Consider the following 27,063-nt stretch of genomic DNA (forward strand, 5'->3'; position numbering starts at 1 on the left):
TTTCCAGTTTATACTGTCATATTTTATTTTTGAAAATACACAATCATCAATGCTTTTCACCCAACAATACAATAAAAAAACACAACATGGTGAAATTTTTAACAGCCTATGAATGAACAAGTAAAAAATAGTTTCAACTCTTAATGGGGCTCAAGATTTTCCCCCATATATGAAAACAATGAGAAAAAACAAAAAAACAACATTACAACATTCCTTACACAAAGGTCTCCCACAATTAATTGTGCTTAATTGTAACAGTATTTGCCAAACATGATAATTTCCACATCCAGGAAAAAATGGCTTGAGCTTTCAGTCCCCCCTTCAGCTCAGACTCCTTGATTAATAATTTAAAGAATGAAAAGCAGCCTGGTATGAAATAGTGCAGGCAGATTTACTGGGAGGCAATAAATTGTCAAGGTTTGACAGAGCCCTAGCCTTGCCACTCCCCACCCCCGCTTTTATTAGAGTGTAAAGCCAATTGCGCTCCCCCCTTACCCCCACCACCCCCACCCCACCCTGTCACCTCAGACAGCTGGTGTAGCGTTGCAGTGGGTGAAGACAAGACCATTCACATGCTGGGTGTGAGCTCTTAAAAACAGTAGTTCTGTACCTGTCCATGGCTGGCTGACCTCATCTTAGCCTAAATTACCCCTCTCCTGGCTTGGACCACTTGAGGGGTCAAAGTTCAACGTGACAGGGGATGCTAGTTAAGCAAGAAGACACTGGCATGTTGGGGTGGTGGGGTGGGGACAGGAGTATTAGTTCCCTTCTCTGACAGGAGGTTTGGTACTACCGTGGTACATGACGGCACACCAAGTGTACTGACAGCAGCAGAATGACACCTGTGCCTGGACTTGTGTCTACCTGCCAGTCTAAAGATGCTGTACAAATTAAATTTATTTAATTTCCATTCAGTATTCATTAAAGCATAAGAAAAAGATGTGTATTTACACTTATAAATCATATAAACAGAAAAATAATTGAGTACTTCTCAATAGGAGAATTACAGGACTGAAGGAGTGTGTTCATTTTTTGAGACAGCACACTAAAGAGTCTCACAATACAGTGTAGTTGGTTAGCTAGTAGAATATGTATAACTATATGGAAGACAACACAGACTCTGACATCACTGACAGCAAAACCAACCGCAAGAGAATAGCAATTCAACCCATACACGTCTGAGCTCAACTACGGAATCTTTACCTGTTGTTTGTTGTCTGAGTAGCTAGCTATGTTAGCAAGTCACTGAAACTGTCAGCTTTTCAACAAGCCATTTACCAAATTCAAAAACCAGGTTAGATAGCTGGCTTGCTAGCAAGCTAATTTGAGTTGATAGTGAAGTCATACTAAACCATCTTTTTGAATCTTTACGTTATTTCCGTATTAATCCTGTACTGACGCAGCACAGTGTTAGCCATCTAACTTGTGATAAAATGTTACCACATCCGAGCAGCAATGTGCCACTCCCTACACAGCTTTTTTACCTTCACACTACTCCCAAATTTGACATGCTCCCACAACCATGTATGCTAGAAGCCAAAATGCCCGACATTCTCTGTGGTACAGTTAGTATTGGTAATGAGCCAAGCTGACATATTACCATATTTATGTAATGAGTCAGTTTTCCATTGCTACTGATTTGTGGAAAAAAATATGCAAATCACTTTTGATGACATCAGAAACAAGGTCTTCAATGACCAATTAAATCCAAGCAGAGTAAGAATTTTTTGCTTTCAGTATAAAAAAAATCAAGTGAATAACAACTGCTTGTATTTCTTTCCTTTGGTTCTTTATGAATGCAGTATTTAATTACAAAACTTGGAATCCTCACCAACAGCTTGTATTTAAATACTGTAGGTTGGCACATGAAACACAAGTGGGCTGAAAAACAAACCTTAGCCTATCTTGCTTCACTGCATCTCTACAGTGGAAAAAAAAAAATAATAATAATAAGAGGAACTGGTTATTGCCCGACCAAGGCTTTAGTGATTCTGACAGATTTATTAGTCATAATTAAACATAATTATATATATTTTTTTAAATTAAAAGTTGAAAGCAACTCTGATAATGCATGTGGAAAATTAACAGCAGCTTTGATAAATGACCCCCACCACACTTCCTGGCAGTGAAAAAAAAAGATACCGTGGAAAATTATGTATTTATGAAACTATTAGCTATGACTGTACACTCCTACTAAAAGCAACCATTGTTGCTACTGCCCAGTGTCTTAAGGATTTTTAATTTTAAAAAAGATGCTCTGATGCACCTGCTCCGTACCCCCTTAGACACAGCCCAGACCCTAACCCCTTCCCCTACCCCCCAGGGTAGTGTTAACAATAGTAAAGTGTGAGTACTGACAATGGCGTGCTCCAAGACCACGCCCCCGCCCAACAGTACTCCGCTGCACAGCCATAAAAACCCAAAGAAGCCATTCAGACTCGATTGAGAAACCAGGCTCTGAGCTAGGCTTGTGCTCTGTGCTCCTTAGATAAAACAAGAAAGGTGTCCTCCGTATGCTCTTTTTAAAATAAAAAGCCTGTGTGCTTACAAGGAGGAAAAGGAATTCAGACAGGACGGGCATTTATTTGGAGACAGCAAACAGGAATTCCACTTACTGCGCCAGTTAACAATAAATTGGTCTTTACCAGTGCCATCTTCTATTTACTGAATAGGGTCAGAATTCTGTTTATAAAAAAGAACATATTCAGTGTAACAGGCAACAACTTCAGACAAAAGACATAAGACACATAAGACAACGCATATTCCATATTTTTATGGCTCTTCTCTGTATCCAGTAACCTCCAAATGACCTTAAACACTCATTGGTCACCAGCCAGAAAGTAGCAGTTTAGAACATACAAAAACACAATATACAGTAAAAAAGGACACATTAAGGACACGTGGTCATCAATTGCTGAGTGGCAGGTAATGATATCAATTTTGGCAACTATTTTTAAGCAGCTGATTGGCCAGCAGGTTTTACATACAGGTTTTCTTTCGAAGGAGACCACAGACGGAATCTCCTAACAGCGACAGCGTCATGACCCATGCAGAGTTTGAGCAAACGGCTGGATTCGGAGCAGGGGGTCTTCACACGCATTCCTCCGCAGACATAAGGAGCGGGTTGATGTACTCAAAGCCCTCGAATTCTGACTGGTCAATCTTCTGAACAGCATCCCTGAGGGGCAGGGTGACAAGGTGATAAGGACAAGTAGGAAGCAGTATGTGTGTTTGTGTCTCTGCACGTCTAAATGCGTGTCTGCGTATGCCTGTACATGTATGCGAGTATCTATGTGTGTTTGTGTACGTGTCTGTGAGTGCGAGTGTCTGTGTATGTCAATGTAGTTCTGTGTGTAAGTGTGTGTGGAAAATGGAAATGGACTGCATTTATATTGCGCTTTTATCCAAAGCGCTTTACAATTGATGCCTCGCATTCACCAGAGCAATTAGGGGTTAGGTGTCTTGCTCAGGGACACTTCGACATGCCCAGGGCGGTGTGTGCGTGCGTGTGTGAGTGTGTGTGGAGGGAACAAGCCCACACACTGAAATAAGGGGTCCAGACAAACTTTTTACATAGGTGGCACTGGTGCCTGTAACTTTTTCAGTTACAGGCACCAGCACAACATTCTAAAATCTGCTATGGCTCCACACAAAAGGAATTAAACTCTTCCTTCTTTCATTCCATCACATTTGCTATTTAGTCACAGCACATGAAAATAACTGTTAAAGCAGGAATAACTTAAAGCTCATCATCTGACTGGTGTTATCTTGTGCTCGGGAGAGACAGATGGAATGGGCACTGCAGGCCTAACATCAGTAGATTTCATACTGAAAAAGAGAGTCTATTGTATGCTTCATTTTATGCAGCTTTAGATGCTGGCAGTGATGGTATCATCTGTCACAATCTACAGTGCGCAATGTGCTCTTTCTAGTCTAGTGATGGCATTCTGGTTCCTATCAGTGAGTCAGATCGTTTGGCTCAGCTCACCAATAAGAGACACCTCTTCCAACTTCCAAACAGCTCCCATTCAGTAGCACTTCCAATTTTAAAAAATCAGCCGAAGTTCGCAATAGGTTGACCTATGATTGGCATTTGCGCACATACTATACATAATTTTAATTGTTCAGCAAAATCCTACTCTACCTTCCAGTCACCAAAGTAACATTATTTGGCATTATGTTCATTATAAAAATGATTTAAATAAAATTAAAAACAGAAAGACGCTATTACACATGCGCATTGAATGTAAGGCATTTTTATGTATTTAAATGAACTCACTCATCATCGGGCGTGAGTTGGATCGGCTCGTTGGTGAACTGTGCATCGAAGTTGTCCAGGCCGAACTCCCCAGAAATGTTGGGCTTAAAGGGGGGGACCACCTGCTTCTGCTCCATCTGTAAATAAAAACCACAAGGGGGAGGGGGGGTTCAACCGAAAGCACTTGGATGATAAAAGTGTCCAGCTTTCTCTACACATTGCCTAGCCTTTCTGCATATTTAATTAATTTGTGACTCTTCTAACTTTGGTGCAGCACTGACAGATGATCACAGACAGGAACAGACCAGCATCGCTCCCCCTGCAGGCTCTCTGCTGTGACTACGTCTGGATATGGAAGACCAGGTAGGTTTACGCCAACAGATAACCCAGAAGTGTATTAGCTGATCTCTGGATTCCGGTCTATCTGGGCCCCTCCAGACAAGGTGCAGGGTGATAGTGGAGACCCCAGGCCATGTGGCCAATGTTCACTACAAGGTAGTCCTTTTTTCCCAGAATTATTATTAAAACCCTTCGGAGAGTAGTTTTTTCAACATGTTCTAAAACTCAACTAAGAACATTCAAATGACATATTTAAGATCTTCAGGCCAGTTCAGACCAAATATTTTATTTGTGGCGTGAAGAAACCGTTTTAGAATGTTGTAAAGGACAGTAAGAACTACCCTGTCTCAGAAGGACTAATATCAGTGCTTGCCATTCATTTTTTCTAATCGCAGGTGGCGAGTTCTAGAAGGCAATGTACAGTGTATCAGTGCTAGTGTATCAAGCCAATCAGCGAAGCTTAGGGAAAAGACGTGTGATATTAAAAGAGGTCCTAGGTCCTATTAAACTGAGGTTCTAGCACAACCGCGTGGACGCTCAGTGTACTGGGCGCTCAAGTGCTTTGGCTCTTATGTTCATGTGCCTGGTTTTTTTCTTTTTTAGCAAAACTGCTGTTACCGCTGCTCTTCGTTATATTGACCTATAGATATTTTGCAGATTAGTACTGCAACCAACAAGGAAGTGATTGTAAACAAAAAAATCTCATGGCTTTGATGCGAACGTGTCAGTTAAGAATGTTGCAAACTGTGAGTTTTGCAACAGGTTGTAGTTGTAGCTCGTTGCATCATACACCTCAAAGGGTTGATCTCAATGATGTGCAGTGCTGGATGAACACTAGGGATACAGGAAAAACAAATTATTCAGTTCTACGCTGTGCTCAAATCCGAAGCCAGCCTGAAGTGAAAGTTGAGACATCGCTTCTTAGTGATTACAGTAGGCAACTGAACGTGCGTGTGAGAGACAGAGCAGGGAAGAGATAGAAAGAGAAAGGAGAAAATAAATGACGGCTGGCTCACCAGGTCCCAGTCCACACTTCGGAAGAAGTGGTGACCCATGATGTCAGCGAAGCCCGTCTGCGGATGACAACCCAGCCGCTCCTTTGGATCCTGAGGAGAGAGGAGACGGGAGGTCACCTAAAATCATCATCAACAACACCACCACCACCATCATCTTCACCACCACCACAATAACCATCACCATCATCACCCCCACCACCACCATCATCTTCATCACCATCACAATAACCATCATCATCACCACCCCCACCACCACCATCATCTTCACCACCACCACAATAACCATCATCATCACCACCCCCACCACCACCATCATCTTCATCACCATCACAATAACCATCTTCATCACCATCATCACCACCACCATCATCATCGCCACCACAATCACCATCATCACCACCACCACCACCACCACAACCATCAACATCATCGTCATCAATGTTACAGGCACAATGAGTATCCATCACCTTGTTGAGGAAGCCCTTAAGGACGCTGGCAGCTTTCACCGACAGGGACCTCGGGATTCTGATTTGCTTTTCCAAAATGACTAAGGAAAACAGAAAACGGGAGTCAGAAGCTTGGGAATGCTAGAACTGTGACTGGAACCCACACCTTGCTCTCTGCTGCATGTACCTTGGAAGAGATAGTCCTCCGTGTTCTGGTCAGGGTTGTCGGAACTGCCCACGATGTCGAACGGCGACCGGCCCGCCATCATCTCGAACATGAGCACGCCCAGCGCCCACCAGTCTACGCTGAAGCCTGCGCAAAACACACACGCTTTGGCACAGACTTCACTGCTTCACTACATTACCTCTCAGAACCCAGGTCAATATGAATTACATTAGGCAGGCCAGACTAGCAGACAGACAGAGCCAGAAGGTGGGTGTGGGTGTGTGTGTGTGTGTGTGTGTGTGTGTGTGTGTGTGTGTGTGTCCACGTGCGTTTCGGTTACCGTAATCCTCCCCTCTCAGGATCTCGGGGGCAATGTAATTGGGCGTCCCGCAGAAAGTGCTGGTCGTGTCCCCGGGCCGCAGCCCCTCCTGTAAAGCAAAGAAAAGACCCCCGCTGGTCAGAGACTACACTACCCATGAGCCTCTTCAGAGAGCCGCTCAGGTGTAACGTCACATTTGGGAAGAGATCGGCAGTCGACGCCACTGCAAGAGCGGGGATCTTACAAATGTTGAGTGTATCCATGTGTTCATTCTACTTCTCAGTGAAAATCTAATTATGTCAAGAAGATGGTGATGTGCATCAAGGTGGATATATTAACATTGAAAGTGAGTGTACTTTTTCAGTGAATTGCATTCAGTGCAAAGTTGAAGTCTAACAGCAGCTGAGCACAAGCAGACCTTGCACATGCCATAGTCGGTAAGCTTGATGTGCCCCTCAGACTCTAGTAAGACATTGTCCAACTTCAGGTCTCTGTAGATGATTCCTCGCTCGTGAAGATAGTTCAGGGCAAGGCTGATTTCTGCTGAATAGAACCTGAGAAAGAGGTGGGGACATAATCAACTAAAGACAGAACACCCGGAAAGGGGAGGAGTTAATCACATCTCTAATTTAACGATATCTCCGATTTACAAAACCCTGATTAACCAGTTACAGTAACTCGGTTACTCACAGCACGTGACTTACCTGGCGTGCTCCTCCGGAAGTTTCCGCTGCCTCTGCATGTGGAACATCAGGTCTCCACCGTTCACATACTCAATGACAAAGAAGAGCCTGACAGAGCAGAGGAAAGCATATTCAAACTTTACTTAACGTGCCCAGTCACTTGCATTAACAAGGACCGGAACTAGGGTGTCAGTTTGGAGAGGCATCAGAGTGTATGCATGGTGCGAGTGTGTGAGTGTGTGAAAGAGAGAAAGAGAGAGAGTGTGTGTGTATGTGTGTATGAGTGTGTGTGTGTGTGTGTGTGTGTGTGTGTGCGTGTTTATATGTTTGCTGCGTATGTGTGCAGATGGTGCGAGTATCTGTGCGTGGCGCAAGTTTTTTGGATCAAGCCCTGTGAGAGACTATCAACTTTGATGGAACAAAACCCCGCCCACTGTGGGTGGTGGTCACCGCCTGGCTCTGCCCTCACCTGCTTTCTGTCTGGAAGCAGGAGTGCAGTCCCACCAGGAAGGGATGGTTGGACGCCTGCTCAAACACGTGCTTCTCCGTCTGGACCCAGTCTATGTCCTGCACACCATCAGAGAGAAGCCGTCAAAAAGGAAAAGAAAACAGGGAAGGAGGAAACACTGAGAGGGAGGAGAGAGAAAGAAATGACAGTTGGCAAGAGAGAAGATGCAAAATAGTATCAGATTTAGGAGTGCAAGAAAGAGAGACAGAGAAGGGAATAAGAGAATTGGAGTTCAGGATGGAGGGAGAGACAGAAAGATGATGGAGCAGCACATAAGCAAATCAATTGATCATCATTACAAGCCTTCCCTGAAAATGTGTTAGAATAGTTTCCCAGGCGAGACCATGGAGACAGAGGATGCTATGGATCATTAGGGTTCAGCCTCAACCATTCACACCGCTCTCCACAGGCAGAGGGATTTACACTTCAGATATGAAAGGGCGAAATGCGCTGGAAAGAGGGGAGGGTCATATGCTGGATGACAGGATTTTCCAAGAGCTGCTTGGAGTGAGAGTGAGGTCAGTGAGTGTGTGAAGTGTGTCAGAGTGAGGTCAGTGAGCTGTGTGGACCATCAGGCTGAGGTCAGTGAGCTGTATGGAGTGTTTGAGTGAGGTCGTGTGAGCTGTGTGGAGTGTGTGTGAGGTCACTGAGCTGTGTGGAGTGTGTCCGAGTGTAGACAGTAATAACTGAATAGCGATTGGAGATTGATGGGTATTGTGGCGTTTTTTGGGGGTGACTTCACCTCGTCATCGTTGACCAGCTCCTTCTTCACCACCTTCATGGCGTAGATGCGCTCGGTCCTCTTCAGCCGCACCAGCAGGACTTTGGCGTAGCTGCCTCGCCCAATAACCCGCAGCAGGTCGAAGTCTGCCAGGCCCAGGCTGGACACGGCCTTCCCGCTGTCCCTGCTGTTCATGGCCTGAGTGCAGGGGGACCAGACACCATGCTCACACATTCATACATAACAGCCACAGGAGGCACCGTCGCAAGCGCTAACAGCAACACAACCCTCACTGTGCTGTTTGTATCGCTCTAGTCCTCCTGACTTGTTTGGTTTTAAGAGTCATCAATGACAGTCCTCCATGACCTGCAAACTAGCTAATTAAATGCCAGTGTTACTCTGCTGGCTGTCTGTCAAAAGAGAACTTATGGATAATCAAAACCGAAGAAACCCAAACCCAAAGAAATTAACATTTTAAAAGCAAAAAAAAAAAAAAAGTGATTGCAGAAAGTCTTTAATTTCCTCACTCCCCTAACCAGACCTGGATCAAACACAATAAGATATTTCTGCTGATCCCAGAGAACTTTCAAGGAAACGTTACTAACTGCATACAATCAGATGAACCATGAATATGGTTCTGAATGCAAGTGAAAACAGATGCGTCTTTTAAAACTGTCAGTAAGGCAGGAAATTTGCTGGTGTACAAAGGGTTAAATTATTTATTTGACCCAAGTCTGCTCCTAAAGAACCACAAACCCTGACTCCTCCCCTCACTCTGCCTTTTACAAGAGAGCCTTAAATTGGCCAGCCGCGGTTAGCGGGTCACAGGAAGGGTCACCCCATCAACTCTTCCCCAAGAAATCAATATGGCGGCTACAGAAAGCTGTTTCTCTTCCCTCCACCAGCCCCCACTTTCGCGTGAGAGACAGAGTAAGAGAGAGAGAGAAAGGATCGGGCAGACAAGCGGTTTCCAATGTCTGGCCGTGGAAGGTGCTGAGGTGAGTTGTGAGACGACGTATGGTAAAAAAAAAAAAGTTAATTTATATAAAACCTTTTCATGTTGATGTTTGTGGCAGTCAAATTACACACCGCACCTGCTAAGAGCATCACGAGCTAGAGTGTACAGTTCTTCTGACATACGTTAAAATGTCCAGAATAAAATTCTACACTGAGTTTATTCAATTAAAAAAGGTGGGGGTTGTAGAAAATGGATCCACTCATTAAGTGGGTCGTAGACTCAAAGGTGAGGACCCGCTGAACTAGATGTCAAAAACAAGATCCAGTGGAGAATTCAGCGTTTTTATTCACTGAATATCATTAATATCACCTAACAAGAACAGGTTAATTAAATGAAAACACAGGGGGAAAAGTCACTTGAGAAAACTTGAAAGCATGAAAGCATTTCTACGACAGCAAATGAGCGTGGTTGTGCAAGTACGGACGGGAACAGGAGTTGCAACCGGTAGCAGACGCGCAGTGATTAACTCTAATGCTCCCTGAACACTTCCTTTCACTCTCTGAAACCAGAAGAACTTCCAACATAAAGCGCACTGTTGAGTAGTCTTAGAAAAAGTTATTTCACGTCGCTGCATTCACTGCCAGATCAGACGTGCAAACACACGCCTTCTCCGGCTTCTCTTGGCGGATGCTAACAAAAACTGAATGAACACGTCAATGTTTCTCGACATTGGAGATGACGTTTACACCCACGTGATATCTGAAATGCGAGATTTACATTCAGAGCCAACATTGCCATTGCAAACTTACTGACTGTAAGCGCTGTAAATATAGGAGCAAGTCCTGTCGCTCGTTCATATAAGCAACCGGTCTTCTAAATATACGTGTGTACGGACGCAGCGACTCCAAATAATAACATTGGCTGTCGAGCCTCAAAATGCAAATATGAACGGGGCCTTAGAGAGGCTGAGACAAACACTTGTGCCCAACCACTTACTTTGTCTTTATGAGAGAAAGACCAAGAGCCCTACTCAACGAGCTTGTCAGTTTAAGGATGCTGAATAAGGATCAGGTCCCAAACCTTATCCATTATGAGCTAAAAGGAAAAACTGATCTCAGATCAGCACTCTTACTCAGGTGACACTTCTCGAGAACAAGCTCAGGTGACTGAACAAGAGCTGCAACAGAAGAAATGAAAGTCAAAGAGCTCCCCTCACCTCTTTCTCCTCTCCGACGTGGTTCAGACTCTCACTCGATGATTTGTCCACTGCAGAATGAGAAGGGAAACACTTTTAACCTCCCCATCACACACAGAGAGCCACACAAATATGCAGAGCATGAGGACTAACTAGCAGCTCCAACCATTTGGACCCCCTGGCTAACTCGGCTGTGGGAACTAATGCTGCATTTATGCTGCTGCCATGTTGCCACTACCGTCTTTAAACGCAACTTGTGATTGCCATTTAGGGGAGGCGTGGTTGCCATTTAGGGGAGGGGACCCAAAACTTTCTTAAACCAATCAGATTTGTAAGCCTGTTCCACTGCCACTACACTTTCTGTCAATTCAGGGGAACTGAGACTATCAGATGTCCAACATTGTGTTCAATTCTCATGTTTAACGCGTTTATTTGTGATTGGTAGTTTTCCAGGAGCCTTAATGAAAAAACACGGGCAGGACCACACATCCCTGCTGATTGAGACAGAAATCCCTCTCCAGGGTCTCCTGCACACACACTGCACTGTGTACCTGGGTCAAGGTGATCTGATGGAGTGCCTGCTGGAGCCAACGGACCCATCACTGGCTCCTACAGAGTGAGAGAGAGAGAGAGAGACAGAGAGGGACATGAGAGAGAGAGAAAAAGAGAGAGAGAGAGAGAGAGAGAGAGAGAGAGAGAGGGACATGAGAGAGAGAGAGAGAGAAAAAGAGAGAGAGAGAGAGGGACATATGAGAGAGAGAGAAAGTGAGAGAGAAACGAGAGAGGGACATGAGAGAGCGAGAGAGAAGACATGACAGAGAGAGAGGGGACATGAGAGATATAGAGACTTTCACTTTTAAAAGCTGTTTATGCAAAATACAGCTCAAACTGTCCTGTGTGTGGACTCCACAGATGCCAGCTTGTGTGTAAAGTGTGAGTTCGGTGTTCTCACCTGGATTACGTGCCGGCCGCACTCCATTGATACCAGCTTGTGGCATTTCTTGTGCACCAGCAGTTTGCAGTTGATGCACTTGTAGCCCTGCCGCCCAAGGCCCCATATCCGGTCTGTGCAGATGGCACAGTGTGCCCGCTGAGAAAGATACCAGCAGAGACAGCGCCACCATCAGTCAGACTGACACAAGTGTCCCTAAATAAGCCCAACACAGCTCTACTGTCAAAAATAAGCATCGACCATACACAGTTCTACCTTCACAAATAAGCATCTACTATACACAGTTCTATCATCATAAATAAGCATCTACTATACACAGTTCTACCATCATAAATAAGCATCTACTATACACAGCTCTACCATCATAAATAAGAAACTACTATACAATTCTACCATCATAAATAAGCATCTACTATACACAGTTCTACAGTCATAAATAAGCATCTATTATACACAGCTCTACCATTCTAGATGAACATCTATTAATCACAGCTCTACCATCATAAATAAGCATCTACCACACACAGCTTCTATAAAAATTATGATTATTTTTTAAATCACTGGCAATCATTTTGCTTAATCACAGTTCCGCACTAGCATTGCTGATTGCTTACACTCAGACACTGCTTCTATAAACAGTCAGAGACTGCTTTCCCACGCAACCAGAGGAGAACAATCCAGGGATCAGATCTTCCACCCATGAACTCAGCTTGCTGACTTCACTGACTGGTTCTACCTCCTGGCTGAAGAATTGCGCCAATTATCAAATCCAGGTAACTGGAACAAAATACTGGGGAGGACTTTTACTTTCTGAACATGGATTTTCCACCTCTGTATGCAGCCTTATAATCAGTTATCATATCTGTCAGAAAAAAACACTAATTGGGAATAAAGCTCTGTTGGAACAGAGTCACCTGAACAAGCCTGATTCTAATGAGATCTCATTCTGAACGGAAGTGTTGTTTCTTTTGCAAGGACAATGGATGTAATGCATGTAAACATGTGAATGTTTGTTCATATTAAAGGTCATACAAACATAAATACAGGTTATTAGTCATAATCATTCAGGGTGAATTCATTCTGAATGACCAAATATTTGTGTGTAAACAGAGCCACTGTCGTTTTAAATGAAGCATGGCTTCTCACAAGAACAGGTTCAATTAATTGCTGTACAGCTACAAATAAGAATCTCTACTCATTTCACAGATGCACAGCTTCTGTAAAGGTTTATAAGTTAATGGATGTACCTTCTCACAAGGCAGGCTGGGTAATTTGCCCTTTTGACCAGGCTAGCCATTCAGCCGAGCGAGCCTCTGACCGACCCTCGGCCAAAACTCAGGACCGTTCCGTCAGTAAAATATCAGCAGTACTTAGCGAGAGGTCACGTGTCTGTGCACGTACTCCGCAGAGGAGACCAGAACTAAACCGCACATAAGCCATGAAAAACATCAGCACACCCCCTCAAAACCTAAGAGTCTACAATGGCATGCACCATGCCAAAAAACTTTTTTTTTTTTTAAAAGATTGTCCAGCGAATGTTGAAAATAATTACTGCTTTTCAATTTCTGCAACTGAGGTGCTCTGAAACAAGGTCAGTGGTGAATGTAATTCTGGCCCTGGAGAGTCACATAATCAAAGAGCTTTTGCTTTCACCTTTAAATCAATGACAAATTCAGACCCAAGAAACCAGATTAGGTGTATTAACCATCCAATCAAATGTTCTATTTCACCAATTGAGCGCTAAAAGCAGCAGAGGTCATGATGCTCCAGGGCCAGGGCTGCAGACCCCTAGTTCCCGTCGCTACAGCCTTTCACAAATCCAAACGGCCGGTGTGGGTTTTGCGCACGGCCCTCCGGCTCCTGAGAGTCTCTGGCTGCAGGCGTAAGGAAGCATCACCCTGTTGAATCTCTTGGCCTGGAAGGTGTGTCCGCTGGCACAGTACAGCTTCCTCCAGCGCCGCGCTCCCCGTCGGTATATGGACTCTGAGGACGAGAGAGAGATTTGTGGGGTTTAGCTCCCAGGACCGGGGCCACTTGGGTCCTGCCTGCAGCGCCACCGCGGAGCGCGCTCTCCATCCCCGGACGCACCCCCTGCACCACCTGCACCACCTGCACCACCCACACCCCCTGCACCACCTGCACCACCCGCATCACCCGCGTGACAGAAACTCTGAGAGAGTATACTCACTGTCCTCTCCCTGACACGGCATGCCAGGCTTCTCGGGCACACAGGGGAACACTGAGGAGAGACAGACAGACAGAAGGGTTATTCAGCAGAATAAAACATTGCATGTTAGGCCTTACCAGTGCAGTACTCGAGGGGCAGTGGATAAGCATAAGCATGCGAGATCTTTAAATCTACTTCAGCAGAGAGAGAGAGAGAGACAGACTACCTAAGATCTACTTTTGTCACTTGATAGAGGAGAGAGATATAGGCTATTCACCAGACCACCTTAAGTCTACTGTACTGCCTGACTAAGGGGAGAAACAAGATAGACCATTAAAGCCACCTCGAACAGATTGGAAAATTAAGGCTAACAAAGATGGCTGAAGGACTATCTGTTAAAAAAACACCTAACTGAGGCGCCAAAACACTACCACCAGCAAAGCAGCTTTAAATTGGGGCAGGTCTGAACAGCGGGACACAGCTGGGGCTGGGAGCGTGGCACCAGAATTACGCACAAGCGTGAAGGAGAGCGCCTCGGCACTGGAGAAGCTCGGCTATCAGCTCCTCCCCGTCCTGCAGTCAGCTGAAATACGCCGTTCCGCTCAAACGGCTAACGGGGCTGCCGGCCTCAAAGTGAGGGGAAAGCCTCTGAGGGGTTTCACAGGGAAAGTAAATCGCCCCTCCCCTCCCCCCTCGCAGTCGGCGGACAGGAGGCTGAGCGGGAACGTTAGCCTGCTAGCGTGTCGGCAGGATCAGGAAGCAGAATGCAGGGAGCAAGAGATGCAGAACTGGAGCTACGCAAGTTCAAGGCTAACCGGCTCAAGCTTCGTCAAACCTTTTAAAAAGAGTCTCACCATCATTACCCTCGCCTTGTTCGTGTCCTCTGTGCCCCTCCTCCACTCCCTGCACATTTCACACACTCCCTCTGTACGAGCGCTCAGACCTCTCATCTCTGACTGAGCGCACAGCCATGACTCATCCTTTCACTGACTGTGACAGCACACAGAGAGGGCTGCCCTCCTAACCAACCCCACTGCCAGGCAAAAAGCAAATGCTTACAGTACACTACCGACAACGGAATTCAAACGCATAAACTGGGCTTACACAGAGACAAACAGATGTCACACTCATACTCTCACAGAGAAAAGTCCCAAATTCAGAGAGGTCACACTCACAGACACTCAGAAAAGTCTTGCGAGCACAGGCACACACGCACGCACGCACACACATGCCTCGCTGAGGTTTACAGGAAACTGCAGCACTTGAAATGAAAACAGAGGCATCCAAAGATAGCATCACTCGTTCAGAGCCAAGTTCTTGTTTTTTCCAGCCAAGTTTCATCCTATTTGCCAAATGCGATCTGAAGAAGGCGCAGATCCCTGGAGATTTGTTTTAGGCTTGCTGGGTAACATTGGCTGAGGTGCCTCTGCGTTCGGGGAACTGCGTGGGCCCGACTGAGCAAACAGGAGCCCTAAAAAGCAGGGGGCTGGCCAAACAAACAGGGACTGATAACAACAGACCACCTCCCACATGGAGCGAGGGCTGAGCAGATGCCCATTTCTGTTAGGACCAAATGACCGGGGCCTAAAGCACTGCAGTTCTCAATCTTACCGAATTAGTTTTTACATATTAAATCAATCATAACCATTCCACTACTACTTTCTCAGTACAAGACGACGAGCACGCACGTCAGGTAAAAATACGCCTGGCAGGTTCATAGATCACAAAGAGCAGAATGCAGTCGGACAGGGTGTCCAGTGATATTTGTGCAGTCCTGTTTTGTTTACACAATACCATTTTATTTCTGCAAAACCCTTTTTATGTTATGGACATGTATGAAGAGTGCTTCGTAAATAACGGTGACGCTTTAAGTTTAAATGCTCGGGCACCGCGCGCGCGCACAGCTCGCTCACGGCTACGGTGCTGCCGGTACTGAGGACTACTCCCCGGTACCGCTGAGCGCCGAGCCGTTGGGCAGTACCGGAAAGCGTCAGGACCCTACGCGGAACACTACGCGGTGGCTCACCGTGTATGATGAGCTCCGAGTCTTTGTTCAGCTCGTAGAGACGGAGCGCCTCCTCCAGCTCCAGCTGGGATGATATGGTGCAGGGGTCGCCTACGGGGACAGAGTAACACCGGGGGGGGGGGGGGACACATGAAGGAATTCAAACCAACACAACAGGATGCAATTACATTTACTACATTAAATTTCTATAACTGAAACTCTAACCGAGGCCACTAACAATAGTGACTTACAGGATAACTGCAATAAAACAGATTGATAAGAGGACGCTTCCAGTCACAGATACGCATGCATGCCCACACACAAGTACGTATGTACCGGCACAGTTATAAAAACGTGCACACACACACACACACACACACAACTGTACCTTCCTCGTCAATCCACTTCATGGTGAACTGCTGGTCATTGTCCATGCTGCACATGTCCCGCACTTTAACCTGCAGCCCTTCGAAGGAGATGGAAGGCTCAAAGTGGTTTATCATGATGTCCCTGCAAAACACATCATCCAGATTCTTTACACAGAAGAGGAACGGGATACAATCAAGCTCCAATGCTTCAGCCATCTAGTCTTCTGAAACATTCTTATTTAACAGGAATATTTTCTTTCCAAGGAGCACGTGCTTCAGAGTTTAACAATTTAGGAGCACACTAATGCATCCCAATTAGTAGATATGTTCCTAAATTATTTTTCCAGTCAACAAACATCCATTTCCAGGACCAAATGCTCCTAAAATTGGAGCACTGTAGAGTCCTGTTTAATCATATAGTAAATAAATAATAAATAAATGAGTAAGTAAGTACAGCATTTTTTCCTCAAATTGCATTTCAGCCAGCAGGACAGTGCTTCCTATTTAGAATATGTCATTTGAGAGAGAGAATATGTTTTAATACATTCCATCTGTTCATGGTCCATTCTTTGAGCATCAGTCCTGATGATTTCTCTCAGCCTTCCTCAAACATTCACGGGTATTCCTGAGGCAAATAAAGACACACCGAGACTCTTATACGCAAACAAATCAAAGGTGCTGCGACGTCTCCCCTCCCGCAGGTTTCGCAGAAACACCAGAGCCAAAGCTATTCAGAAAATCAGGGCACAGCGCAGCTGTACCATACCACAGGGCCAGTATTGCCTTTCGACTGAAAGTTTGAAAAAAAATTGCAAACACATGCACACCAATTAGTCAGTCTTTTCTTGCCTGTTCCATTGGGTTTCCATTCAGAAGGGTAATCTGCTAAAAGGGGATGATTAGAAATTACTGTCATGCCCTAAATTTGGACAAAATCCCACTTTCCTGACAGCAGAAAGACAGTAGGATGGTACAACTCCCTTCTGTGCCTTTTTAGGCCTATATAATAAAAACATTACAAGTGCACACTGTGTCTACTGGCATCAATTCCAGCTGGCAACTCGGGTAACTGCTTTTGATTGAGCTGTTCACTAAAAACACAGGTTTGGATTTCCCCAGCTCATTACAAATGTAAGAGCGTGTTCGGCGTAACAGAAGGATGGAAGTTAAGTGTCTCGGTAGGTTATTACAATCTCTCTGATCCCTCTCAACAAATTAGCCAGGTGGACAGGTACTCAATGGCATTGACTGGGAGTAATCAGTGGCTCAATGGGGCCTAGGCCATGTAGGATACATAACTTTATCTAGCCTACACACTGATGCCAGATACACCTCTGGCAGTGCTTGTGTATCGCAAAGCGCAAACAGGAGATGAAATACCAAGCATATGAAATTCAATTATTCAGTTAGCCCATATCTCTATCAGACCCTATACTACTGGACTGAGAAACTTGCATGGCCAGCATGGGAAAGCCCATGACAACACTCACCAGTCATGTTTAAATAACGCACATGCACACATGCGCCATACAAACAGTACACCCGCAATGTCTCCCATTTTCCCACGGTCGATCTGCCATTATGCTAGCAATCTATGGGCCAGTGGTCCTCAATCCAGGTCTTGGTGAGCCACAGGGTTTGTTCTTAGCACAACAGCAGATTGATCAGTCCAAACAGTTTATTACACCGCTAAATCAGGTCACCTGGTTTCTTGGGTCTGAATCGGTGGCTGATCTTAAGGCAAAACCAACAGCCAGCAGGACCAGGGCCCGAGGATCGCTGTTCTGGACAGAATTCAGGCAATAGCTGGCCATCCAACAACCCAACCTCTCCAACACTGACCTTTTCCCAGTGTCTAGAGTAGATTCCTCCCCCTATGTACAGAATCAGAGCGGCCACCTTGACCATTTTCCATTCGGCCTTGACAAAAATGTGACCGGTGTCGGCAATATTAAAGACTATTTCAAAAGCATTGCGCACAGTGGATTACTATCATTTGAACATGAAATGGCAGCATCATTCCGAAGTGGTGCTGTAGCGTAAACAACACTAACAGACACAAGACAAGGTGATCACAATGAAGAAGGAAGCTATGTGCTGCCTTCATTACATTTAACCTGTTGCTATAAATAAATGTATAAGCTCTGTTAGTGTATAAACGTATAGGCTAACTGTCCATAATGCAGTTTTAGCTTGCAGGTTAGTTAGATAGCTTATCCTAAATCAAGTCAAATCAAATCAAATTTTATTTATACAGCACATTTCATACAGGACACAATTCAATGAGCTACACACAAGCAGTTCAGATACAACATTAAAAAAAATTTAAAAATATCAACCACAGAAACCATACAACAAAGACAGTAATAGTAACGTAAACACCATAATATCAAAATAAAACCAATTTTATTTCCTTAATCAAAAGCTGCACTGAAAAGAGCTAACATGCTGTTATCACATATGTACTTTGGTGCTAGGCCATTAAGAGATTTGTAAACTAATAAAAGAATTTTAAAATCAATTTCCGGTGTAATGAGTTCAGTCTTTCTTATTTTTGTTAAAACCTGTGCTGCTGAATTCTGTAGCAGCTGCAGACAACCAATCATTTTCTTAGAGAGACCTGAGAAAAGAACATTACAACAGTCTAGTCAACTTGAAATAAAAGCTTATACAAGTTTTGCTGCATTGGCATTTGAAATGAAGCTTTGCAGATTAGCAATGTTTTTTAACTGATAGAAAGCAGTCACCTTTATAACATGAGCTTCAAAATCAAGGTCAGAGTCTAGGCTTACTCCTAAATTTCTAACTTGCACTTTGCAAAGAGCATAGATAGCCATAGTTTTCCCTCTCAAAGCTTATGCACAAACGACTAGTATGTTTTATCTGTTAAGTTAAAGTAGTGGGACATTCATAATGTTATATCTTCAATACAATGTAATAAAGAACTCAGAGAACCCAAGACATCAGGTGAAAATTAATGTTATGCTTCATCGCCTAGAGGAAGCATATACAAATTAAACAAGAGGTGCCCAAGAACAGACCCCTGATGAACCCCACACAATATTTTTTTTTTTTTTTTCGGTCAGTCATATTGAAAGTGGAACTCAGATCCAACAGCACCACGATAAAAAGCGGGTTCCAGTCTGCATTGATTCTTAAATCATTTACCACCCTAACCAATGCAGTCTCTCTGCTATTGTGAGCATGGAATCCAGATTTGAATTTTTCATAATTACAGTGAGTGTTAAAAAAAATCTTTTAACACCACTTGTTCAAGTATTCTGCAGAGAAAATAAAGGTTGGAGATAGGTATACAATTACTAATTACCAAAGAGTCAAGATTATCTTTCTTTAACAAATGTCTAACAATCATGAGCTTGGAAAAGTGCCAGCTTGTAAAGAGCAATTCACTATGTTAAACATATCCTCTGACAAGGGTTTTAAAAAGGTCATAGGAATGGGGGGACAGGATGAAGGGCTCAACAGAGACAAAACAACTCAACCATGGTAACTTGTGGCAGACTATCATGAGAAGCACCTCCACAAATGGAGATGGGAACTCAGCATTTGTGTATAGTCATGTTTTGCAGATGTTGACTGTGATGTCTATATAGTCTTATCATTAAAGGCAGCAGCAAATGCATTACACTTAGTAGTGGAAAAAAGATCAAAAGAGATTGCAAAAAGAGGATTCAATCAGACTATCAGTAGAAAAAAAAACAGTTTTTAGATTATTTGTGTGTTTGTTAATACTGTCAGACATGAATGCCAATCAGTAATGCCAATCAGGTGATCTTCCAGGGAGAATCTTGGTTTTCAGCAGACCAATACTAAATTGGCATTTAGATAGGGTTTTTATGATCCTAACGGTGTTGACTTCATCCATAACCCAGCACATAACACAAAAGGGATATCCTTTGATGTAGCTTAAATAATAGGCTAAATGTTTTATTGCCGCAACTCCTGAACAATTTTCATTTTACTATAACGTTTTCCAGGCAAAAAAAGCTAATCACAGCCACATCAGCATCATTTTATTTAGCAGGGTAACAACCGGTTTTATAGACCTGATCTGGACAAGCAGGAGTGAGCGAACAGCCAGCCATCCACCAATGGCAGCTATTTCTAACAGCTCCTATCAAAATAAAGAAACTGTTACACCTTACAATGACTTCTTGGCAGCAAGGATTCAGAATGCACTACACAATATCTGTATATAAGCAACATGGGTTGATGCAGTATCATTATCTTACCCACGTGTCACTGTTCTGTGTCACTGACTTGAAATGAGAATCTGTATTGGAATTAAACTCAAAGGCTTTAGTGCAGACAGAAAAAAAGTGCAACTGACCAGCTGGAGTCTGCAACTCACTTCTGTGTGATAAAATAAAAAGTTTACTGGCACGGCAAAGTCAAACGGTCGCAAAATGCGACAAAATGATTGTACACTGCAGCCCCATCTTTAGAAAATGACAGGCTTTCCTTAGTAAATTCCTGTTACATCACAGTACATTGTATTGGGACTACTTGGGGAGAGAAAAAAAAAAAAAAAAACCCTAAATTGATAACCCACTTCACAATACATTTTTACCCCTAAATGTATTAAACTATTGATTTGCATAAACCATATTTAGGTCATCTCTCTGCCAAACTGTTGCGCCTTTTTGTTATGTTCAAATAGAGAAAGTTGTGATACATGTTCAGTGATTGATTTTCTAGCTACACAGATATGGTGCATGGGCCAGAAGAAGGCACAGAACATGTTGTGACTTTCAGAGATTTTGAGCCAGGAAATCCTGGTTAGCAAACCCAAACCAAGCTGTAACAATCTAAATAAAACAGGCGCAGAGCTCTAACCAGTACCAGGGGTAGAATTAATGTGCACCAAATCAGCAGACCATATATCTAACAGGCAGCAGTGATGAGAATGTACAGAGACAGGGGAATCAGTTGTGCTAGCCCAGGCTAATAGCAAGTTCGAAATGGATAAACCAAACACAAACCACCCTAACAAAAACAAAAGAAAAGCAGGCCAACCACCAGGGGGCGATGAAGCAGTTTATTCATGGAGGCAGAAGAACGGCATTCCCCATGTTACTCAGGTGGTTAACTCTGTGTTCCGAACTGGTACCTTAAACCATCTCCTAGGGCCTAGTTGCTCAAAGGAGCGCCGGTCGTTGTGATAGCCTACTTTACTGGCATCAAACACAGGCCCCTCACAAAGTAAAACGGCTAAAGAGGTTATAAAAGTATATGGAACACACTTTCCGTTGGTAAAATATAAAGCATGTTCTTAGTATCAAGCCACTTTTCTGCCACCTCCCATCTTATCGCCATCGTGACAGCCAGGAAAGCCCAAATGAAAAGTCTGTACATGCTTTCATTTCAGTTCAGCACATTCCTCTGTTGCCTCACGGGAAGGTGGACAGGAACACCGCTGCTATCCCATCATCCTTTACCTGGTGCCCTCTCTCCTCTGCCCTCTGCACCCAACGCGCAGGCGCCATGCTCAGATAAATGGATCCTGGGCGAGTATTCTGTAGGACCTCTGCAGTGAGTATTCAAGGGCCTAACCAGCCTCTAATCTTAGGCTTGTATTCTCTAAACTTAGTTTCAGGATATCCTTATACAGGGACAAGTAAACACACAAATCTAAATGGTACCGTCTTGAGGGAGGGACACTCAAATTTGCCCCTTGCGGCGAGTAAAACTGCTGGTTTTTTCTTCTACCGGATAGTTAATTGATCGATTAATGCCACTGACTGGGCAAGAGATTTAACTCACCTGGTGCATCAGGTATAAATCAGTCCTGATTAGAGGGAAAGAATGAATACCAGCAGCACTACTGGCCTGGACGGCCAGATTTGAGTATACCTGGTCTAGCAGGAAGGTTTAGGAGTCAATTAGGAACTTGGTGTACGCCATGCCCGTCTATAGGCTAGTCAGATGTTTCTTGCTCAAGGACAAAATGGCAGGATTGCATTGGAAACATGAAGCCGCAGCCATAGACACCCAGTTCCTCCCTTAAATCGCTCCCCCCCCACACAACCACCCTGCCTCACTCGCCATCTGGGGTCATTGCTGTAGCGGGACTTACAGCTGGGAGGGGGGCCAATGCGCTCGACGAAAAGCAGACCGTAAACCCGTTTTATCGCACTACGCCCTTTCAGCGGGTAGGTTAGCAAGGCTGCACAGCGGCACAGGGATTCACAAGGCTAACGCAGCGGTGTTCACCAAACGAAAGGTGTGAGCAAAGAATTCCACACTGAATCTGAGGAGACTGTTTTCTGAAGCCACGGCTACAGACGCGCGGGGGTGCTGGGATAGCCCGGGTTCAGAAAGCGCTGCCGTAACCGCGGCGATGGGGGTGCACGGAGGCCACGCGTGGGCCAGGACGGGGAACGAGGCTCCTGCCCCCCTGCTCGCCTTTTACGAGGCCCCGCATTTACAAGGGGCCAGCGCGTACCAATAAATCCTTCCATCTATCAATCAGCGTTTATTTGCTATAGTGCATTTTAACAACTGCGCCAACGCGAAGCAGCTGACAGCGTACCTTTTCCAGAGGGGATTAAAAAAACCCGGGAAAACCAGGGAGCCAATGGGATGGGGGGGGGAGAGACTAAAAACGACAAACTATTCCCTGGGAATATTCGGCTGAAAGACGTTCCGGGAAAACTGGAGCACTGGGCCCGGACGCCAGGAAAACGCTTGTGAATTAGCATGTCTTTCGCTTGACGGTTGATGAAAAGCAAAACAAACAGCAGCTGCACTGCAGAGGAGGGAGGGGGCTTGGCGAGGGACGCAGGAGCTCATAAAAAGGAGCCATATCCCTGGGCAGAGCCCCACAAACTCTTTATGTCCCCTTCATTAAGGGAACCTGCACTTCCACACACCGGACTTCATTAAAGAATGGCTGTAAAACGGAGAGGGGGGAAAAGAGCAGTGAAATAAGCAGAGGGGTAAAAGCGTTAGTCTGCCCAGTGACCCTGACAGGAGGGCGTGCTGCAGGAAACACTGAGGGGATGCAGAGAGGGGTCTTCTGCTGCCTTCATGCGCATTTCCACACATAAGGCATCTCCTCTGAAAGGATGTAGCCTATACTGTGGACCTTAAAAGGAAATTCTACCCATATTCCATTTCCTATGCTTCCCTTTGCCCTTACTGGAGTGACTGAAACAACATGAACATATGGTAAACATAGGAAATGGAACAGGGGTAAAATTTCCTTTGAAGATTCACAGTATGAATAGATATTTTATATATTTTCTAAATAATTCTTTTATATATATTATTATTTAGCCAGTGATCTACCAAAATGCATTTCCTTCTCTTTTGCCCACAGCAACAAAAAAAACTGCAAACTGCAATTTTGAGTAGTAGGGAAAAAGAAATGGACAAATCCTCCTCCATCTTGTGTAAAGCTGAAGTAATGAACGTTGCCTTAGTGATGAAATCACTGAATACGAGCAGGCGGCTGAGCCCTGGGTCTCCCGGCCTTGCGGCTCTGACCAGACGCTCTGTCCGGAATCGGGCCTGAACCAGGCTTGAACCGGGCCTGAACCGAGCCTGAACCAGGCCTGAACCGGACCTGAACCGGGCTTTAACCGGGCCTGAACCGGGCCTGGACCAGGCCTGGACCGGGTCTGGACCGGGTCTGGACCTTCAAGTTTGAGAGTCTTCTGCTGAAAACACACTTATTTACGTTGGCTTTTAATTAGTACATTTGTTTTTATTATGGATTTTATGTTGGATTATTTATTATTTATTTATAATGATTTATTTATTATCTTACCATTCTCCTATTTTATGCACATTGCCTCTCATCATTGTGTTGTTTCTGTTATTATTTTTTCCATTTCTTTATTTTTGCCCCCCCCCCCCCCCCCCCCCATTTTTTTCATTCAAATGTTCTTCTGTGAAGCACTTTGGGCTGCAGACTATTGTATGAGAACTGATATATAAAGTTATTATTATTATTCAAGGATGTTTTGTGAGTTTTCACAGTCATTTGTAAATAACTGATCATATTAGTAAAAATCAAACAAGAATTTGTCAAATTGACAAAATCCCCACCCTCACAATGTAGGCTAACCATTCAAGAAAAAACTGAATATTACTGTCACCTTATTTGCAAGATTGGATTTTCATCACGCAGGATATGTACAGCTGGGGACAAAGAAGGGGGAAAAATGAAAAAAAATGCAAAATGCATAGACCAACAGAATGTCAAGCGCCTTTAAACACAACCTTGAATACAAAATAGAGCATTTTCAAGGTTTTCAGGGACCTGTGGGAACACTGGCTTCAATACACGCACAGTTCCAGTGGAATCTATGGTTTTGATTGAGAGGAGTGGAATTTCAGAACAGCCTTCATCACAAGCAGCAGTGCTTAATAAAACACCACAGTACACCAGCAGAGATAGGCTAATCTAGCCCTTAAGGCCAGTAGCACTGCCGCTCTTTCTATTGTACCTGACAGTTCATTGACTGAGTAATGTCGCTGACTGGGCAGGTGACATCAGACTCAGGTCTGATTAGAAAGGAAGGGGGGGGGGGGTATAGCTGTTTTTCAGTTTTATCTGGCGCATTGCTTGGAAAAATAACACCCTGTAATGTCATGGCAGTGACTGCCAACGTCACAAGTTTCCCAGGCAGCGTACTAGCCGTTCAAAGTGGGGTGGGGGGTGCATTTAATCTTATTCATTACAGTCTTTGGCAAGTGAACGAGACCAACTGGCCAACCAGGGAAACCGGGACCGGGACCGAGACCGTGACCGCTGGCGAGGAGCAGCAGCTCCATGACGGCATTAAAGCGCATCACAATGCACTGCACGTTTCCATCTGCCCGCACCTCCACCATTTCCTCTTCCTCCTCCCTTCCCTCCTCCGCATAAGGCATCAAGCAGAACCCCCCCCCCCCCCCGCCGCCTCCTCCAGCTGTTTCACACACTGTGTGTGATGCCCCAGCCCTCAGAGCTGAACACCTCCTGGGCTCGGTGCCGAGGCAGCACACAGGCAGGGTGACAGAGTGTGGGACTTTGGCCCTTGCGGCGAGTAAAATTGCTGGTTTTTTCTTCTACCGGATAGTTAATTGATCGATTAATGCCACTGACTGGGCCAGAGATTGAACTCACCTGGTGCATCAGGTTTAAACCAGTCCTGATTAGAGGGAAAGAATGAATACCAGCAGCACTACTGGCCTGGACGGCCAGTAGTAGAGGGGGCGTGGCTGGGTGTGGTGTTTGATAAGCTCGTAAAAGCCAGGGAGGCATGAGGCCCACAGTGCCTAATTCAGCCTCTGGAGCTCTGTCACCTCATCTGCCGAGCATTGGGCTGCAAAGCCGGGGAAGTCGCTACGACAACGCAGCCAGCTTCCGGAGATTAAAGCTGCAGTGGTCCACAACAGCCACCGGGGGCACCACTGCACTGCGTGTAAAGTTTGGACATCTACTGTGCTGTGCTTTAAGTGACAAGTAGAGGCAGCGACACACACACACCTACCGCTGATGTAAGTATACACCCAATATGGAAACTCAGATTCAGACAGTCTCACACACACACACACACACACACACACACATTCTCAAACACACATGCAAACAAAGGCAAAGACACAACCAACACAAACAAGCGCCCACACACACAGTGCTACTGCTGGCATAAGTACACATCCATTTTGCATAAGCGCATATTCACATACGCTCGCTCTTGCACGCGCACACACACGCGTACACACACGCACGCGCACACACACGCGTACACACACACACACAAACTGATGCATACGCACGCTCTCACGCTGACAGAGCAACGACAATGCAGCGTCACACAGCAGCACATTGCCTCTGTTCTCCTCCCTTTAGAGCTCCGGGCTCTGACTCCCAGATAAAGCCATGGATGAGGACAGGAGGCAGCCACCCTGCACATTCACCACGGCTAAAACACTATCTTTTGTGTCCACTCCTGCAAAGAGCTGTCATTAAGGAGACAGTGCTGGGTGGAGAGAAGCCTCTCCATCGACAGCCAATCAGCACGCAGGAAACACAACGCATCAGGCCTGGCGGGCCACGCTGAGGAAGGGGGTGTGCGGGCGAAAGCGTGCGTGCGCTCAAATTCACAGCACCCAGCTGCTCACACTCATAGGTGGGGGGAGGGGTGGGGGGTATGGTGAATATACCCTTGTAAATGCAAAAAACAGACCTTCAAAAACCCATGCAGTGGGGGGGGAGGGGGAAGTACAATGAAGTGCCCTTGAACACAGTGAGACCACGCCTTCTGTGGATAGAAAGTACAATGGCCCTTTTCCAATGGGGGAACCTTTTCCAGAACCCAAGAACTGAACACCACCGATTTGCATCAGTGGAAAACAATATTTGAGAGAATCGCCAAGCAGACCAAGCACTATTTTTAAGTACCAGCAACATTTAGAGAGCAGCAGGTAGAGAGTAAGCGAGTCTTCATAAAAAGTTTAAATGGAAAAGTAAAACAGAGAAACGAGGTGCCAACAACAACAACGAGGTGCCAGCTTAAATCAGTATCTGGTCATAGGACGACATTCAGAGAAAGTTTGAGTCAGACCCTGTAACGAAAAGGTCTGCCAAAAGATTTCTGTGTTCAGCTGAACTGGGCATGAACCATTCAGTTAAATAGCGCCCCCGAAAAATATTTTAAAAACTGAAGCAGGATTACAAAAAAATAGACGTCTTAACTGTAAATGTAACTGTAACAAGTTACATTTACTGCCACTTCCTCCTGGCCTAATCTTCACGGTATTCGAGGTGCGGTGGGGCAGCAAACATGAACATGCTCCAGAAATCGTGTAGTGACTGGTCTCCGTTGTGGATATTTCCTGCCTTCTTTCAGTTCCTACAAGCTGGTGGGTAAGGGCCATGAGAGGGGGCCTTTGTGCTTCACAGAAGCCACTTGAGCCACGCACAGGGCAGGCTCTAGCACCTCTCCA

General features: G+C 45.0%; 1 protein-coding gene across 3 annotated transcripts in view; it reads right to left on the minus strand.

Annotated features, from left to right (window-relative positions):
- Positions 1-27,063, minus strand: part of LOC118225689 (protein kinase C iota type-like) — a 34,808-nt gene continuing 7,745 nt past the window's right edge. Inside the window, exons 6-22 of one of the 3 annotated variants that reach the window (XM_035414512.1) lie at positions 16,122-16,243; positions 15,755-15,844; positions 13,750-13,800; positions 13,459-13,544; positions 11,562-11,699; positions 11,161-11,218; positions 10,631-10,680; positions 8,478-8,654; positions 7,697-7,794; positions 7,249-7,335; positions 6,963-7,098; positions 6,566-6,653; positions 6,247-6,372; positions 6,081-6,160; positions 5,614-5,703; positions 4,280-4,395; positions 1-3,178 (exon numbers count right to left, since the gene is read on the minus strand). In XM_035414512.1, the coding sequence (XP_035270403.1) occupies positions 3,091-3,178; positions 4,280-4,395; positions 5,614-5,703; positions 6,081-6,160; positions 6,247-6,372; positions 6,566-6,653; positions 6,963-7,098; positions 7,249-7,335; positions 7,697-7,794; positions 8,478-8,654; positions 10,631-10,680; positions 11,161-11,218; positions 11,562-11,699; positions 13,459-13,544; positions 13,750-13,800; positions 15,755-15,844; positions 16,122-16,243 (1,681 nt within the window). In that variant the 3' untranslated portion in view covers positions 1-3,090. The other 2 variants (XM_035414514.1, XM_035414513.1) reach the window with 2 other exon arrangements.

This window comes from Anguilla anguilla, chromosome 4 (assembly GCF_013347855.1).
Source record: "Anguilla anguilla isolate fAngAng1 chromosome 4, fAngAng1.pri, whole genome shotgun sequence".
NCBI lineage: Eukaryota > Metazoa > Chordata > Actinopteri > Anguilliformes > Anguillidae > Anguilla > Anguilla anguilla.